General features: G+C 45.3%; 1 protein-coding gene across 2 annotated transcripts in view; it reads left to right on the top strand.

The window, feature by feature from the left end:
- The window catches only part of GNG4 (G protein subunit gamma 4), a 54,292-nt gene extending 37,735 nt beyond the window's left edge, over nt 1–16,557 (top strand). For both annotated transcript variants that reach the window (XM_040464859.1, XM_040464858.1), the window contains exon 4: nt 13,337–16,557. In XM_040464859.1, coding sequence (XP_040320793.1) covers nt 13,337–13,465 — 129 coding nt within the window. In that variant the 3' untranslated portion in view covers nt 13,466–16,557. The remainder of the gene's footprint in view (nt 1–13,336) is intronic.
- Nucleotides 16,558–19,524: the final 2,967 nt, after the last annotated feature.

Raw genomic sequence — 19,524 nt, forward strand, 5'->3', positions numbered from 1 at the left:
CAGAGCTATTATGCTGTGCATTACTTGAAACTGTCACAACTCCAACTCTAATAGGAATAGGACCCACCCTCTTTCCTGTATCAGCAGCCACGTCGCTCACAACTTTTCTCCCAATCGACTTTGACGCAGTTGATTTCAGGGTCTACAGCTATCACTTCAGGTTTAATCCACTCCCCTTCACCATTTCAGGTCAATCGTTTGTAACCACTGGTTACAATATGTACAAGATATACATGAGGAAAAACTGAAAAACCTATGAAAGAGATCAAAGAAAATCTAAATAAATGAAGATATTCCATGTTCATAGATAGGAGGATCAATATTGTTAAGATGCTGGTTCTTCCCAACTTAATCTGTAGATCCCAGTCAAAATCCCAGCAAGTTGGCTTTTTGATACTGATAAGCTGATTCTAAAGTTTATATGGAGGGGCATCTGAGTGGCTCAGTTGGTTGAGCATCCAACTCTTGATTTTGGCTCAGGTCAGGATCTCAAGGTTCAGGAGTTCAAGCCCCATGTTGGGCTCTGCACTGACAGCATGGAGCCTACTTGGGATTATCTCTCTCCGTCTCTCTCTCTCTGTCCCTCCCCTGCTCCTATGCTCGCTCACTCTCTCTCTCTCTCTCTCAAAAATAAGTAAATAAACTTTAAATTAAAAAAAAATAATAATAAAACAGAATAGCCAACACGATATTGAAAGAGAAGAGGGGCACCTGGGTGGCTCAGTTGGCTGAGCATCTTACTCTTAATTACGGCTCAGGTCATGATCTCGTGGTTTGTGGGTCCAAGCCCCGCTGTCAGCACAGAGCCTGCTTGGGATTCTCTGTTTCCCTTTTTCTCTACCCCTCTCCCACTCATGTTCTATCTGTCTTGCTCAAAATAAATAAATAAACATTAAAAAGAGACAGAGAGAAGAGAAAGATGGAAGGCTGACACTACCCAATTTCAAGACCTACTATAAAGCTGCAGCGATCAAGACAATGTGATATCAACAGAAGAATAGACAAATAGATCAGTGAAACTGAATAGACAGGCCAGAAACAGGCTCACATAAATATAGTCAACTGATCTCTAAAAAGGCAAAAGCAATACAATGGAGAAAGGATAGTTTCTTCAACAAATGCTGCTGGAATAACTAGACAACCCCATGGAAAATACTAAATCAAGACACAGACCTTACACCTTTCACAAAAATGAGCTCAAAATCAATCATAGACCCAAACTGAAAGCAGAACTAGAAAACTTCTAAAGGACAGCACAGGAGAAAATCTAGATGACCTTGGGTCTGGCAATTCGTTTCTAGCTATAACACCAAAAGCAAAATCCACAAAAGAAAGAATTGCTGAGATGGACATCATTCAAATTAAGAGCTTCTCTGTCAAAGACTCTGTGGAAAGGATGAGAAGACAAGCCACAGACTGGGAGAAAATCTTTGCAGAACACATATCTGATAAAGGACTGGTATTCAAAATATACAAAGACCTCTTAAAACTCAACAGTGAGAAAACAAACCACCCCGTTGAAAAAAAGAAAAAAGACCAAAGATCTGAACACACACCTCACCAAAGAAGATATACAGATGGCAAAGGCGCATCTGAAAAAATCCTCCATATCATGTGTCACTAGAGAACGACAAATTAAAGTAACATTGGTATACCATTACACAACTATTAGAATGAGTAAAATTTAGAAAAATGACAGTAACAAATGCTGACAAGGATATGGATGGTAATGCAGAATAGGACAGCCACTTTAGAAGGCAGTTTCTTACAAAGCTAAACATAGTCTTACCATACGATCCAATTATATCAAAAATATACAAAGCAAAATTTGAAGAAATGTCAAGAAAGATGAACAAGTTGTGTAAGAGTATAGTGTGTCTTTCCTAGTCCATGGCGGATCAATTAGACAAAAGAGAGGTAATCATATATTAATAATAAAATTAGTTAGGTTGATCTGATAGATAGGTAGACAGATAGATGATAGGGTGTAGATCTTTATCCAGAAAACATTAAGAACACTTTTCTCTAAGCACCACTACATTCTAAAAAGTAAAAATGGTTATGCCACATTCTTTGACCATAGGGCCATAAAGTGGTGGCCATAGTATGAAATAAATGTCAGCCTCAGGAACCTTTTCAGACTGTCTCTTGGGGCACCTGGGTGGCTCCGTAGGTTAAGTGTCCAATTTAAGCTCAGGTTGTGATCTTGTGGTTCATGAGTTTGAGCCCCACGTCAGGCTCTCTGTGGTCAGCATAGAGCCCTCTTCAGATCCTCTGTCCCTCTCTCCCTCTGCCCCTCCCTTGCTTGTTCTCTCTCTCAAAATAAATAAACTTTAAAAAATAAATAAATAAAAATAAACTATGTCTTAGCAAAATTGATTTTGAGAATGCCATATGTAAATCCGTAAGACATATATATTTTTAACAAACACTCAAAACATAAAAGGGCATAAGACTTGAAAACAGGAAGGTAAGACAATTTGATTAAAGGAAAGTGTTCTTGTTCTTGAACAGGCAGAGTCTATATTGTAGAAATGTCTGTTCTCTGTAAATTAACATAAATTCAACACAAATCTAATCAAAGTTCTATTTCTGTTTTTGGAGGAAGCAAACTGAAAACTATTCTAAAGTTCAATTAGATGAATAAATGGTGAGAGCATCCAGGAATATTTTTTAAGTATATATGTGCAAGGAGGAACATACGTAGAATTTTCCTGCCAGGTGTTAGAATTTATTTTAAAATCAGAACACTTAAAGATTTATGATTAGATAGATCAACAGAACATAATAGGAAGTCCTAAATAGATCCAAGTGTACTGGGAATTTGGAAAAGGATCCAGATGGTATCTCAAATCAATACCACAGACTGTGTGGCTTAAACAACAGAAATTTATCTTCTCACAGTTCTGAAGGTTCGAAGTCCAAGATCAAGCTGCCAGTAGGGTTGATGTCAAGGCCTCTGCCCTTGACTTGCAGACAGCTGCCTTCGCATTGTGTCTTCACATGGCCTTCCCTCTGTGCTCAGGGGAAGAGAGAACTTTCTGGTGTCTGTTATTCTTTTAAACAGACCCAGTCCTATCAGATTAGGGACCACCCCCCCCCCTTATGACCTCATATAACCTTAATTAGGTCCCTGAAGAACTTATCTCCAAATAGTCGTATTAGGGTTGATGGCTTCAAAATATGAATTTCACTAGACACAATTCATTCCTTAACTTTGATCAAACATTTAAATATAACAAATATAGGGGGGCCTGGGTGGCTCTGTTGGTTGAGCGTCCGACTTTGGCTCAGGTCATGATCTTGTAGTTCATGAGGTCGAGCCCCGCGTCCAGCTCTGTGCTGACAGCTCAGAGCCTGGAGCCTGCTTCAGATTCTGTGTCTTCCTCTCTCTGCCCCTCCCCTATTCATGCTCTGTCTCTGTCTCTTTCTCTCTCAAAAGTAAATAAACATTTAAAAAATTTTTTTAAAAATATAACAAAGTACTAGGAAAATAGGAGCAAATGCTTTTATAAACATCTGAGAAGGCCAAACATACCACAAAGTGGTTCCTAAAGTAAAAGTGGTTTCTTTTAAGTTTATTTATTTATTTTTGAGAGAGCGAACGTGAGTGGGTGAAGGGCAGAGAGAGGGAGAGGGAGAATTCCAAGCAGGCTCTGTGCTATCGACACAGAGCCCAATGTGGGGTGCGAACCCGTGAAGCCATGAGATCATGACGATAGCCAAAACCAAGAGTTGGATGTTTAACCAACTGAGCCACCCAGGCACCCCATAAATTAGAAATTTGACCTTATTTTTTAAAATTTGAGATGGTAAAAACCCCCAATTCACAAAATAAGAAAAACATCTGCTACCTGAGTAATAAAGGGTTAATTTCTCTAAACCTCTCTGAAATTTCTCTGGAAAGTCAGTAAGAAAATATAATATCCTCTGTTTCTTTAATTGTACGAACAACACCAATGGGTAGTTTAAAATAGAGAAATATAAACATGGTCAAATACAGGAAGAGACATTTACCTCCTTAAATAATATAAGAATTACGCTCGAAACAACACTGAGATCTACTCAAAAACAAACAAGCAACCCTGAGACCCAGACTGGTTTTGTTTTCTTTTGTTTTGTTTTGTTTTGTTTTGTTTTGTTTTTGGTATAGTTAACACACAATATTACATTACTTTCAGGTGTACAAAACGGTGACTCAGTTTCTCTATATGTGATGTCATTTCACACAAATGTAGCTACCATCTGTCACCACACAGTACTGTTACAGTATCATTAACTATGTTCCCTCCCCCATGCCTTTTATTCCCTGGACTTATTCATTCCATGACCGGAAGCCTATATTTCCCACTTCCCTTCACCCATTTTGCCCCCCTTCCCCTCTGGTAACCCATCAGTTTGTTCTTTATATTTATAGGTGTGATTGTTTTTGTTTGTTTATTCTTTTGTGTACTTAGGTTCCACATAGGAGTGAAATCTTGTGGTGTTCATCTTTTTTTAGACTGACTTAGTTCTCTTAGCATAATGCCCGCTAAGTCCATCCATGTTGTCACAAATGGCACGATCTCATCCTTTTATTTGGCTGAGCAATATGCCATTTGTATGTATCTATACCTATCTATACCACATCTTCCTTATCCCCTTGTCTATCGATGGACACTCGGGTTGCTTCCATATCTTGATTATTGTAAGACTGTCGATGTTTTTAATCTTTGATGAAATCCATTGTCATCCATCAGCTGTGAAGCAAAGAAGTCAGAGGCTTTCGATGGTCGAGGGGAAAGTGATAACACTCTTCCAGAAGGATAGTTTGGAATATGTATCAAAATGTTCGTTGTGTCTATCTTGACCCAGTATTCTCCCTTCTAGGAATTTACCCAGAGACAATCTCGCAAATAATGATGGGAAGTAAGAATTTCATCAGAGCACTATGTACAGTGTCAACAAATTATAATTTTTGACTGTCCATCAGTAGGGACTGGTTAAGTAAGTTACATAGAGACAATGCTACACTATAATTATAAACAACGACAGACATCTGTGTGTACGGAGTGACAAACAGCATGTTACAGAACAGCATCTGAAATTGCATGTGAAGGCTGAACAGTAAGATACCTAAAAAGATGTTCACCAGAGCGCTGTCACCAGGTGGCGGTTGACTTTTGCTTCCAGCTTTGAATTTTTGGGGGGTTATTTTACGAGCAAATAAGGATTATTATTGTAAAGATAATAAAGCGGTTTCAAAATTAAATTTCTTGGTAGGACTCACCCCTTCCACAGAGATGCTACCACACCCCCAGGACCCAGTTACACACTCCCTCCTCTGAATTTATTACCATTGGTTTGGTATGATGCTATGTGAAGGGGGCAGAGGGTGCCATGGGAGGTGACCACATAGTGACCGTAAATGGAAAGGGAGACCCTTTCTGTTCTTTCCGCGTAGGTCCTCTCCACCACACCATCAACGTAAGCAACTTATGTGTTGACCCAGGAGGTTGCTTTTTACTCCTGTAAATTAAATTAAACAAATGTGATTGCATGCATGCTGTTCATTTTGTATACAATCTGTATCTTCCTCCTTATTCCCTTAGGCACCAATAGCCAAATGCAAAATAGGGCCATATTTTCATGTAAACACACTGCATAAAAATTATAAATGATATTCCAAATTGAAGTGTAAATTAGGCTGTGGTTATCTTTTCTACTGGTTTCTCCCATCAGCGTGGATAATCCAGAGCTATTTAGTAGAACCGAATAGTAAGTAAGTGTCCAGGCTTGCTGAGACATTTCCGTTGGGCAATCAGCCTTTTTGGCTCTTGCTCCACATTTGTATTTGAGCCAGAGTTTTTCCTCATAGTCCTTCTAACAGGTAAGTATTTCACATGTCTTTTTTTTTTTTTTTTTTTTAAGCTTCTTTATTTTTGAGAGAGAGCGTGAGCTGGGGAGGGGCAGAAAGAGAGGGTGACACAGAATCCGAAGCAAGCTCCAGGCTCTGAGCTGTCAGCCCAGAGCCCGACGTGGGGGCTCGAACTCACTGACTGCGGGATCGTGATGAGTTGAAGCCAGACTCTTAACCGACTGAGCCACCCAGGCGCCCCACGTCTTTCACATGTGTTACCCTTTTTTTTTTTTTTCTAGAACTTCCTAGGAGTCATGACAGTGCTGCTGGTTTGTGAGTTCTTTTAAAAGAACAAAATATGTTCTTTATGGTTCCATTTTTTTCCCCAAGATAAAACACATACGGCTGAGTTGTCCACAGCCAAAAGAGAAAATTCTAAAGCGAAAGCCAGTCATTGTTAAAACAGAAGATGCGCGGGGCTCAAATATCACAGTGTTCCCTGTGGGAAATGGAAAAAGAGCAAAATCAGGGAGCCCATCGTGTTCTGATAGGTCACTGACAGCTGATTCACAGGGTCCAGAGAAAGTCCTGGGAAGGGATATGATTAAGATGATAAATGATGTGAAGTTTGAAAGAATGACATTTCTAAAAGAAAATAAATATAAGTGATGCCCTATGACCCAGCCGGAAGTCAAGGCAGTGCTTACCAATTTTGCCTTTCCCGTGTGCCTCGTCTGAACCCTGGTGGTGCCCCTCCGTTGCCCCACTTTCTGCTAGTTTGACAATTCAGCTGTGAGCCTTTCCTTTGCTGTCTCCTCCTCTCCCAGACACGTCCACGGATCTCCCCCGGACCGCCTTACACGGTAACTTTCTACCGTCAGATTTAGAAATCAATTCAAAGAGAGGGGGGTGTGAATGAGCAACTCTAGAACAGCCATCAGATCAAGGGAGGAAAATCTTTGACTTAAAACAAAGAGAAGAACATTAAATAGTAGAACAAGAAGGCAAAAGGTGTCTTTTGAAAAAGACAAAAGACGCTTCCTGTTGGAGAGGATTCAGGGTCGGGGCACTGTGGGTATCAAATCGCCCCAACAATTTCGGAGAAACCTCCTCATGCCTGCTTCTCAGTGCCCTCCCAGAAAGTAGCCAGATGACCAATGAAGTAAGAGCCCACTGTGCGTATAACAGCATCCATTCTGTCACTGAGTCACAAGCCAGCAGGTAATGCTATCCCCATTTACAGGAGTGAAAACTGAGTGCCAGGGTGTTTGTCTTGCCCAGAATGACACAGCTCATTAGTGCAGAGCGCAGCTCCGTCAGAGAGGTCGTTTCTTGACTCACAACCCAGTCCTTTTTCTAGAAGAGATGCCACTGGCTTTCTAGAATCCCTAGAGCCTAGAATCTACTTGTTACATTCGTCTTTCACCTCTGAGTAAGTCACAGAAACCTCTTCAGTGACTCACTGGTTCCCATCACCAAATAAATTACTCTTGTGGTGAACTCACAAAATGGTTGAATTATGGTTTCCTTTCTGGAAAATCAGGATATGTCAAAACTGAGAGGTAGTCGGAGTCATATAGGACATGTACCAACCTCTTTCAAGGGGCACCCGGGTGGCTCAGTCAGTTAGGCGACCAACTTTGGCTCAGGTCATGATCTCACGGCTCGGGAGTTCGAGCCCCGCATCTGGCTCTGTGCTGACAGCTCAGAGCCTAGAGCCTGGAACCTTCTTCGGATACTGTGTCTCCCTTTCTCTCTGCCCTTCCCCTGCTCATGCTCTGTCTCTCTCTCTCCCTCTCAAAACTGAATAAACATTAAAGATTTTTAAAAATAAAATAAAACTCTCATTCAAGCATCTTGGATTTACCTCTCAATATACAGTCAACTTTTCATGTGGAGGAAAAAAAAGACAGCTTTATGCTGATAATAGTAAACAGCAGCTAATCCAATATTATGAACATTGGACTTCAGAATTCAGAGAGGGCCTTTCTGTTATATTATTCATGTGTTCACACATACATCTTCTACTCCCTCTGGTATCCTCCAGGTATACCCTTACCCATCCCCAACTAGCTGCTATATCTGTGGCCTAGGACCCAGCGATAGTGTTGCCTATAATGAAATGGATCAACACAAGCCACTGGAAGCCAAATACGTTAGTCAGCTCATGCTGCTATAACAAAGCACCATAGACCCAGTGGCTTAAACAAAGAAATTCATTTCTCACTGCTCCGCAAGCTGGGAAGTCCGAGATCAGGCTGCCTGCATGGTCAGGTTCTGGTGGGAGTTCTCTCCCTGGTTTATAGATGGCCACCTCTATGCTGTGACTTTACATGGCAGATGGAGAGAGATCTCTCTCATGTCTCTTCTTATAAGGGTGCTAATCCCCTTCACAAGGGTTCAACCCTCATGACCTAATTACCTCCCAGAGGCCCCACCTCTAAATACAATTACATTGAGATTGAGGCTTCCACGTTTGGACTGGGGTGGGGGAGGACACAGACATTCCATTCACAGCATCATAATATGGAAATTTCTTGAGTGTGTGCTTGGGAACCGGTGTGTTGATCCCAAATACTTCCCAACATTAGAAGAAAGACGAGATTCGCAAGGACTCACCCTGCGGTGTTTGTTCAGACTTTAGAGGTGAGGTATAGAATGTCCCAAGGGTTCCACTAGGGAAAACAGGCACATGATTTCTTCTATTGGGAGTGTGCACCAAGTTTGACCTTGTCAAAGATACTGTTGCTCCATGGGGGCTGCAACCTGGCTGTGCCCTCGACAATTAATCCTGCTTTGTTTCCTTGGGGTGGAGGGAGGAACAGGCAGAGCCAGTCAAAGAGGCTTGAAATTGATTCCAAGTAGTATTGTTAAATAGACCAGGACTGCTGAGAACTAGGTGTGAGTGCTCCGCTTTGGATGCAAAGGATAAATGCAGTGGGTGTCACAGGGAGAATAGTAATTATGTCATCTGTCTTGTCGAAGAATTTGACTATAGTAATTGCAACATTTTCTCCCATCATTGAAGCTTGTAATTATAGTGCAACTAACAGGATTATGTGCTAACTTGGGCTGTTTTAATCACCTCTTTTACTCTGAAATGCAATGGTAAAATTCCACAGTTGTTCCCAGGCTGCCGATTCTTTTCAACATCTGTTGTCTTATAACAGTTCGGTACGAAGGAGGCAGAGATGCTCTGGGCATTTCATAATAGAGGACTTTAGGTAAAGCAGACGTGAGGCTTGACGAGAAAGCATAAACAGCAAGGGAGTTTTCAATTTCCAACCCAAATAAAATTTTCTCTTTGAAAGCAAATCATTTGGGTTTTTTTTGTTTCAAAGATGGCAGATGTTTTATGCAATTTGGCAATGGCTGCAGCCCATACTTGATATGCGTTGAAGGAAACTTTCAGCTATAAAAATCAACCTAGGACTGATTAAGAAAACCCTTCCGCTCAACCTAATGAGCAGGTTGGGGTTAATTAATGCCTAGATATTAAGCTGTGTGTCAGGATGTCACCTTTCACGTGTAAGGCTCATTAAGATGCTCGTTACATATGTTTATCTTTCCAGAGATCCCATAACAAACTCAAGGGTTATCCAAATACTTTGTTTATACAGGAATAAAGGAACATTGGACACTGTGTGAAATACGGGGGCTGATGGCTGAGGTAGAAACCTCCCTTGATTCTTCCCTTGTAACATTCTCTTAGAGTGTTGTTTCAACAAAACGAGGGCTTCTAGGATATTAATATTACATGGAACCGACCCAGATCCACACATCTGGTCTGAAAGTGGGCGCTTACTACTTAGCTCCAATACAGGCTACATTCCATATTCATTCCTGTTGTACAGATGCCCAGAGAGGACTCTGCCGTCCGGAGGAGTGTAGTTATAACTCAGCAAGTGCATTTGTGATCCTAAAACAACAGCAGCAAAAGGAGGCAATCTAAGAACAGCCTGTTTTCCTGAAAGGAACATTGTGGAATAAGTGCAATATCACCTTTAGAGGTGATAGAAAAATCCCTAGATTAGATCTGCTTAAAACTAGCAAGGCCAGACATAAACAACTTAGTTGTCAGGGTGGTGTAGACAAGGAGCTGTGTGGCAGCAGATAAAATGATAGGAGACGGGAACACGGCCCAGCCCCATCTCTCCCTCACCCAACCTGTCCTACAAAGCCTCATTTTTTTAACTGAACTATAGCTGACGTACAATGTTAGATCAGTTTCAGGTATGGAACGGATTCGACAATTCTATACATTACAAAATACCACAATAAGTGTTATTATCATCTGTCACCATACAGTGTTATTAAAATATTATTTGTATTCTCTGTGCTGTACTTTTCATCCCTGTGACTAGTTTATAACTGGAAGCTGGTACCTCCAAAGTTACATGTGTGGGGCCCCTTCCCCCAATGCCTTGGACAGATAGACTGGTTAACTATGCAGCAGCCCCCAGCGAGGCGCCCCCTTGCGGTCGCTTTCTGGAAATTCGACTATTCACATTTGCCCAGGAAGGATGTTGACAAACATCTGAACAAGTATGATCCAGGGGAAGGAGGCTGTGATTATAATTTAGCAGGCTAGCTTCAGGCCAGCTGGATCGTGTCGTTAAAAGGTAAATGGAGGCATGGTCAAGGTTTTCAAGCGTTTGTTTGAGCATACATCGATTCAAATGAGGCAGCACAAACCAAAGTGAGTAGGAGTGCTCAACCCACAGGAGCTGGGGCAAGGTTTCATAGAGAAGATGCTGAAGCAAAGCAAATAAATTGTTTGGTCATGTGGGTTCCCAGATAGCTGGTCTCCAGGGAGAGTGTGCTGGCCCAGTGGAACATTCCAGTCCACTTGGCAGTTACAGTTTGATTATCAATCAGGGGGCTGCTGTGGCATAAAAATTCTGTGGCCAGACAGCTTAGCTTCAAATTCTGGCTTTCTCGGGGCACCTGGCTGGCTGAGTCAGTCAGTTAAGTGTCTGACTTCGGCTCAGGTCATGATCTCAAGGTTTGGGAGTTCAAGTCCTGCGTCAGAGCCTGGAGCCTGCTTCCAATTCTGTGTCTTCCTCGCTCTCTGCCCCTCCCCCACTCATGATCTGTGTGTGTGTGTGTCTCTCTCTCAAAAAATGAATAAATATTAAAAAAAATTCTGGCTTTCTCTCCAAGGGATCTTGGGCAAGTTTTTTAACTCTTGTGCCTCAGTTTTCTCATCTGTGAAGTGGCTTTAAGAATATTACTTAAGGGACACCAGGTTGGCTCTGTCGGTTAAGCATCTTACTCTCGATCTCAGCTCAGGTCATGATCTCACGTTCCATGAGTTCAAGCCCTGCACTGGGCTCTGTGCTGACATCGTGGAGCCTGCTTGGGATCCTCTCCCTCTCTCTCTGCCCCTCCCCTGCTTGCGCTGTCTCTCTCAAAATAGATAAACAGTTTTTTAAAAAGAAGAAGAGGGGCGCCTGGGTGGCGCAGTCGGTTAAGCGTCCGACTTCAGCCAGGTCACGATCTCGCGGTCTGTGAGTTCGAGCCCCGCGTCGGGCTCTGGGCTGATGGCTCAGAGCCTGGAGCCTGTTTCCGATTCTGTGTCTCCCTCTCTCTCTGCCCCTCGCCTGTTCATGCTCTGTCTCTCTCTGTCCCAAAAATAAATAAATGTTGGAAAAAAAATTTAAAAAAAAATAAATAAAAAGAAGAAGAATTTCTGGAAAAATTTGGAAGCTAGGTCAGTTTTAAAAATCCGTAGGGAATGTATGTGGCTTGTATACGCTGGAGGCTCTAAAACATTTTTTTCACTCATTTGTGGAATGTTTTTAACATTCTACGGAAGATTAAGACCTTGAATGTACGGAAAGGACCTCATCTGCCTGCTGTATACTTACCCCGCCTGTAGCCCATAATAAGCACTTGCAGGCGGAACCACGTAATTGGCAGGAGGCATTAATGCACAGGCCGTTCATCTGCCCAGCACGTGACCCAGACCTTGGGTGAAATGAGCTGGGAACTTCATCTTCCTGTTAGCCAGTGTATCTCAGCCCTCTGCCGCCTCCCACTTGTCTCGTCCTCGAAAACCCCTGGGCTTGAACGAGGGGGATAGTTCAGGGCGCAACTGCCTCGTGTCAGCAGGGCTTCAGGTAAGAGTGGAAGGAACGGAGGACAGGGAGCATTCCGGTCAACAGCAACTCCCTGCACAGGGGAGTGGCTGCTGTGAGTTAAAATGTGTGCTTAGAACTGGTAGGAATTGACCCAAGGGACACAGGAGTGCTGATGCATAGGGGCATTTGTACCCCAATGTTTATAGCAGCACTTTCAACAATAGCCAAATGATGGAAAGAGCCTAAATGTCCATCAACTGACGAACGGATAAAGAAGATGTGGTTTATATACACAATGGAATACTACTTGGCAATGAGAAAGAATGAAATCTGGCCATTTGCAGCAACGTGGATGGAACTGGAGGGTATTACAGTAAGTGAAATAAGTCAGGCAGAGAAAGACATATTATATGTTTTCACTCATATGTGGATCTTGAGAAACTTAACAGAAGACGGGGGGGGGGGTGGGGGGAAAAAAAAAGTTACAGAGAGGGAAGGAGGCAAACCATAACAGACTCTTAAATACTGAGAACAAACTGGGGGTTGATGGGGGGTGGGGGAGAGGGGAAAGTGGGTGATGGGCATGGAGGAGGGCACTTGTTGGGAGGAGCACTGGGTGTTGTATGGAAACCAATTTGACAACAAATTATATATAAAAAGATAATAAGATAAAATAAAATGTGTGCTTAGAGGGGCACCTGGGTGGCTCAGTCAGTTAAGCATCCTGCGTCTTGATTTTGGCTCAGGTCGTGATCTCACGGTTCATAAGTTCGAGCCCCGTGTCTGGCTCTGCACTGAATGCATGGGGCCTGCTTGGGATGCTCTCGCTCTCTGTCTCTCTGTTTCTGTGTCTCTCTCTCTACCTACCCCTCCCCCACTCGTGCTCTCCCTCTCTCTCTCTCAAAAATAAATAAACAAGAAAAGTGCACTTAGAGTACATAACTTATGTGTGTGATACAAAATATGCTAACATGTGTTCTGTTGAGGAGTATGAACTGACTCACTACGTGGTCATGAGAGGGGAATTGCAATCAAACAATTCACAATAATAATACTGAATACAATCCCACTGGCCTGCCCAGGGCCAGCACTCGGCTTTACCTGCCTAGAAGTGGATTAGCAGAGTAATGAGAAGCTAGCGGCCTGGGGACTCCACTCATCACGCAGTGGAGAACAGAACAGGGATGTCTGGACCTTCCCTGCTGGCTCCTCCTCTCTGGAGGTTGACCCGCCATCCCTGGGCCACATCTCTTTCCCTAAAGGCACATTTGAAACCCGGTCTCCTCTGGGTTTGCACAGACCCCGTCTCTCCGGGTCGGGAACGGCCTGTCCTTGGGCTGGTCCACCCGGCCGCCTCTGCACCGGACCCGCGGGAGCTGGCCCCTAACCGACACCTGTGCTGTGTCCCCCGCAGGTCTCCCAGGCAGCTGCGGACCTCCTGGCCTACTGCGAAGCCCACGTACGCGAAGACCCTCTCATCATACCAGTGCCTGCGTCAGAAAACCCCTTCCGAGAGAAGAAGTTCTTTTGTACCATTCTCTGACTCCGTTCGTTATGAAGCGTCTCCTTGTGCATCAGGAAACTCCCCGGTAGAGCCCGCATGTTCTTAGCGTTGGGGGTTCCAGTCACCCCCGTCCCCGGCCTCTCTTCATCGGTTTTCTTCTCTGCGTTCGATTTCACTACTTCTTGCCCTTCTCGTGTTATTTGCGTCATCGGCAAAGAAAATCGACGTTTTTGTAACAAATAACAAATAAGTATGGGTTTAAGGGTTGCGTTTCTTTCTAAACAGCAACTCCCGTATTTAAATACATCGAGCTAATACACTGTACATTCAATACTACAGTATTTATTGAATAAGATAATTTATTGAAAAGAAAAACCGTACTTGGCAATCCCCCCTTCACAAATAATTCACTATCGAATGAGAGCAGTTTGACCAACGAGAACACATGGGTAAATGTTCCTCTCTTTTCATCCACCAGCTCTATGTTCCCTGCTTTTCCGTCCTCTGGTAGGAAGGAAATGACCCACAGCATCAAAGGGTTTCCCTAATATGTGTCTCACTGGGACCGTGTGGCCCGAACCCCGATGGGGACGCAGGTCCCCATTTCCCCCTGATTATCACGGGCCACTTGGGAGGTGGGCCTCCTACGAATGTGGCCACCGGGTGAATATTGCAGCAAGCTTAACTGTCAATGTGCCCCAGCTGGGCCAGCCAGGGGCACCGGCTCCCCTCTCCACGGGCCACCCCTTCCTGCTCCCCTTTTCTGGCTCCTCCTCAGTCGTTCTAACACGGGCTGCACGGGGCCCCGCGGAGTTTCACCAGGGTGGCCCAGCACAGTGATCCGCAGGGGCAGCAGCTCACTAATGCGCTGTCCGCTGATCTGAGCGTTGACACGTACTCACTTATTCCGTCCTCCGGCAATCCGTAAAACGCCACGAGGGCATGTCTGTTTTACAGAGAGGAAGACGGAGGCACGGACAGATTCTGTGCTTTCCCCAAGGCGATCGTTAGTAAGCAGGAACACCGGGGCTTGAGCCTGGCCCCAGGGCTCCCTGAACCCCCGAGCCACGCTGCCTTTCGGCTCCACCCGTCTGCGGGTAAACAGGCCTGCAGAGCGCCTGTACCACAGGCTGTGCGGCACCTTCGCCGGGCCCACTCTGCAGCAACACCTGTCCCCCCATCTTTGCCAGGAGGAGGCATGTGGGTGCACGTAGCTTACGGACGATGCTAGATATGCGGATGCTCCAGCGGCAGGCCGGACGGCTCTTGGTTTTTCTGAGTCAAACTTGCAGACCCCACCTGAAACAAAAATGACAGAGGAGAATAAACCATGGGGATAGAGAGCTCCTTGTCCAAGTTTGTGAGGTTCCTCTTGTGTAGAAACTGCCTCACTCCCTGGCGCTGACAGCAGCTGGCTGTGTGATGCGGGGCAAGCCGCTGTGTGCCTGGAAGGTTCTGACCTGCTAATCGGGGATAACGGTCATTGCTCCTCCTGCCTTTCTGTCTGGGAGGACACGGAGAGGTGCTCCATGGATGGACGCTCTGATGTATCATTTAAATAAATTACTAAATGCCGCAATGTAATCGTGGCAGGAAAGCAGGGCTTCAATGAGGCCCCGGTTCGGCCGGAGGAATACTGTCAAATTGCCCACAAAAAGCCAAATATAATTTCAGATCAGTTAATAACTTGCCACCTTGCAAATGGCTTTAGTGCATTTTTATTCTTCGCTTCTTTTCCTGAAAGCTGCTCTTTATTTCACTAAAGCTCACTCACACAACTAGTGAGGTCAGAAGCTGTGTGCTCAGACTGTGCGGGGTTGTATGCCGTGTGTGATAATAAGACTTCAAACCCTTCTGTATCTCGGTTTACGACCAGGATCTCTTTATTCCGTGGTCCATGTCAACATCATTAACCTGATAAAGCAAAGCACAATTCATAAAAGCGCATCAGAGAAACCGAGAAAGTGGGGCAGCACGGAGGCTGGCTAAATCGGGTCAGGAAGAAAACTGTGCTTCTAGGCTTCCTCTGAATTTTCTCTCCTTTGTGTTTAACTTTCACGGTCTCTCCTTTCTCCCTCTTTGTCCTTTTCCTCCTCTCTTCCTTACCTTCCTCCACGAGATGCTTTTTTGTCTTTGTACTCACACCTTTTCCTCCCAAACTTGCAGCAGTGTGGGTGGTTTGTCCCTTGTCCCTTCTAAAGTGTCCCTGAACTCAGTGCCATCTTCCTGAAGGCAAGGTCATGCACGTGGGCTATGAGATACACAAACATGTGAATGAGCCCTTCGCCCCGCTAGCAGTCACCGGGGAGTGAACAAAAGGGGGTGCCTCTGCAGTGGACAGTTGTCACTTTGCGATCGCAGTCCGGCCAGCATCTGACCTCCTTTCCTATAGGGGGAGATCACCCCCTACACATAAACTTAGTGGGGTGCAGTAGAACTCCCGTTCACTGTGGATGCTGGAGGGGGGACGTCTTCCCTGTCTCTCAGGGGCACCCCCTTTCCAGCACCAGACTGGCCAGGGAGGGGCCAGTGACCTGACGCGAACTGCTAGGACTCCTTCGCCTGGGCCTATAAGCTCAGAGCAAATGGCACAGCAGTGAAAAGATGCTGAGATTCGTTTTATGGGATCTGCGGGGGTCCAGCAGGGAGGCATCCAGGACGGGCAGGGATTCTGTGCCCGCTGCTAACAGTGTCCAGGGATGGCAGAGTCCTGAGTAGACCATTCCTGCTCCATTGCTCGGTCCCACAAGCTGTCTCGCGCCCCTCCCCCCCACATCCTTCTAGGTCCTTTCTAGCCTCCACGCTCCATCCAGTAAATTTCTTATTCCTCCATGAAATAGCCTGGGTTGGATGTACCGATCCTATGATCTAAAAACCCCGTATGTCAAGGGCAAAACCCAGCAAGCTGATCTATGCTGTTGCAAGTAGGGGACTATTAACTCTTTGGGGGATGGGAACCAGAAGGAGCACAAAGGAGCTTCTTGGGATGTTCTGTTCCTTGACCTGGTTGCCGGTGACCTGGGTGTGTCCGGTGTGTGAAAATTCTTCGAGCTGTACCCTTCTGATTGTGCGCTTTTCTGTACGTATGTTACACTTCAATAAAAACTTAGTTTTTGTGGCTGGCAATCAATCCTACTGGGTTCTTGTTTTGTTTCGTTTTTTTGACACTTCGCTCAACTTTTTACGCCTCTTTAGGTACTCCGTCATTAATGGAGCATTTACGAGTGTATTTGACAACATTTTGAAATTTGAAATACGTCTAATCCGCAGCTATCTGGCCAGAGAACCGGCTTTCAGCAGAAGGCAGATGGTTCCTTGGCAGTCAGATGTTCGAGCGCCATGCTGTGCCAGCCGTGTCTTTTGGGGAAACAGTGAGGAATCCCGCTGAGAATTCCCACTTGGATCAGCCTCTCTGTAAATGAGGCCGGTGACGTCCCTCCCGGCCCCTCCTGCCTCCTGACCATCAGGAGTGAATGCAGGGGGTGGCCGGCCACAAAACCCTATTCTCAAACACCACCTCTGAAGGAAGGAACGGCAGCAAAGGCACCAGCTGGCCCCACGACAATGGTGCATCTTCCAAACGCAGCCCCCGGCCGCCCACCCCGTAGACACACGGAGACAAACATGGACTTTTCAACTGGGCTCCCGCTTCAAGGTCCCCTTCCCAGCCTCTGACTGCTTCTGAGGGTCCCCCAGCGCTGTCTCCTTTGCTCCCAGCTACCACGTGGCCAGTGTCCTTGCAGAGAGTGAACGTTGAGTCCCAGGGTGATCACAGACTAGCTTCGCGCTGGGACTCCCGCTACACGAGTCAAGACATCTTCCCGTTGATTCTGAACTCCAGCCCCCACGGAACACAATGCTGAGTCCAGGAATTGTCAGCAGCCTCCTTCCGAGGAAGCCGCGGGAGGGGCACAGACAAAGGTCGAAGGAATTTTGTTCTGGTGACTCTTTAAATTCAAGATGAAAATAATAATAATAATGGCAATAATTAACATTTTGACCTGGAAAGAATAGGGACCATGGAGATAGCTCAGACTATTTATTCACACTCCCATTTCCTTCAGCTCTTCAGGATGTTGAGAAGATGCCAGATCATGGGTATCTTTTATGGAGGACCAGAACGAGGCACCCTACCCTGGCCCGGGAGCTTCGTCCCCTGGGGGCCATGCCGCTCGGCCCTCCCCGGGTTGCACAGCCAGTAGTGGACCATAAACTAGGCGTGTACCCAGGTTCAGTGTTTCTGGAGATAAGTGTGGATGAGCCAGTGTCAACCCCCATGGGTCAGAACTGAACATCCCATCCAGGTTCTGATAAAACCCTTACACCTGATTCTGTTTTAGCTGTAAGTCACTAGTACTAACTTTTAAAATTTTCAAGCCCGTGTATGGTAATTAACCACACACTGATGTTACTCTAACCGCTTACCTTCAAGGATTCTCATTTGAAGGAGTGGCCTCTATCAGCCCAGCCTGCCCTGGCCTCCACTAACTCCCCAGAGTGGCTTTCACACCTCACTCCCCCTCCAAACCCTGTGCTCATCCACGCTGGCCATTATTCAAGCCTACCTCACCAACCCTGATCCCTGCTGCCACAGGGCCTTTGCACCTGCTGCTAACTCTGCCTAGTACACCCTTCACTCCTCCCTTTGCCAGGTCTACTTACTTTTTAGATCTCAGCTTGAACGTCAGTGAGGGTTCAAGCTTCCCTGACCCCTCCGACCAAGTCAACGGTGTTTATAGGTTCTTACTGCGCTGTGGAGCTCTCCATACAGCGCTTTTTTTTTTTTTTTTTTTTGTATATGTGATCACTCTGCCCATCTGCTTCCCCAGCTACACTGTAAACTCCATGAGGGCAGGGCGTTTATTCACAGGTAGCCCCAGCACCTACCATATCCGCTGACACGAGAGGCACTCCATAAGCATTATCTACATAAATGCATGCAAGTCCCTGCTAGTCGTTTCTCGACACCAAGTGCTTCTCTTTCAGGGTTCTCCAGAAGCTGCTAACTCCTGAAAGAACTCTCCGAAGACCCCGTGAAACAGAACCCAAGAGAGGGAGGGAGGAAAGCCGTTATTTGTTGAGTGTTTACATCTGCCAGGCACCAAGCCGAGGAGTTCACTTTTTAATCCTCTTAACCACGGTGTTGTGAGATTTACTGCCCTTATTCTGTACATGTCTATTCCTCATATGTATTTGAGGAAGCTTAGTTCAAATGAAGGAACTTGCCCAAAGTCAGACAAGTTCTAAGGGGCTGAATTTGATCCCAGTCAGTGCCCCTGACTTAACGCCTCCATACTGCTGCCTGGAGTCAAACCAAAAGCCTCACAGACAAGTCTGCAGCTCCTCCATCCCACATTAGAAAAGATACATAAAAGTTTGGGACACTTGGATGGTTTAGTCGGTTAAGCATCCGACTCTCGGTTGCGGCTCAGGTCACGATCTCACAGTTTCATGAGTTTGAGCCCCCCATCAGGCTCCATGCTGACAATGCAGAGCCTGCTTGGGATTCCCTCTCTCTCCCTCTCTCTCTCTCTCTCTCTGCCTCTCCCGCACTTGCACTGTCTGTGTCTCTCTCAAAATAAAAAATAAAATAAAAGCTACTAGGAAACCATGAAGCATACTCTTGGCTTTATGGAATGGTCACGCTTTCTGGCTGTTTAAAAACCATACAGCACCTGCATGCTGAAAAGGCACCCTCACCCTGCACAGCTAAAGCGGGTTCCATTGCGGTAATTAAGGTCAGGGTAGGGCTGCTGCTGGATCAGCAAAGAAAGAAGGTTTGAGGAGGAAGGAAACATTGTTTCGTGAACCATGAAGGTTCGTGAAGGTCACGTTGGTCAATTTAGTTCACTCCTAATACCCATTGTTTGGAGTAGGGGGTATTTAAGTGTTTCAGTGAGAAAAGCAACCTATTATTAACCATGGCCAGGTGCGTATACAAGTATTCATTGTCTGACTTTTCTTTCCAAGTTATTTGGTAAAATTCTTATCATTTACTTGGAGCTTTTACATTTTTTATTATACTTTCTTTTTCGCTTTTAAGTTAGACTTCATTCAACTCAAGAATAAGCCAATCCTTAGGGCAGAATAAAAGAAAC

This window comes from Herpailurus yagouaroundi, unplaced genomic scaffold (assembly GCF_014898765.1).
Source record: "Herpailurus yagouaroundi ecotype Mexico unplaced genomic scaffold, PumYag 530, whole genome shotgun sequence".
Classification (NCBI taxonomy): Eukaryota; Metazoa; Chordata; class Mammalia; order Carnivora; family Felidae; genus Herpailurus; species Herpailurus yagouaroundi.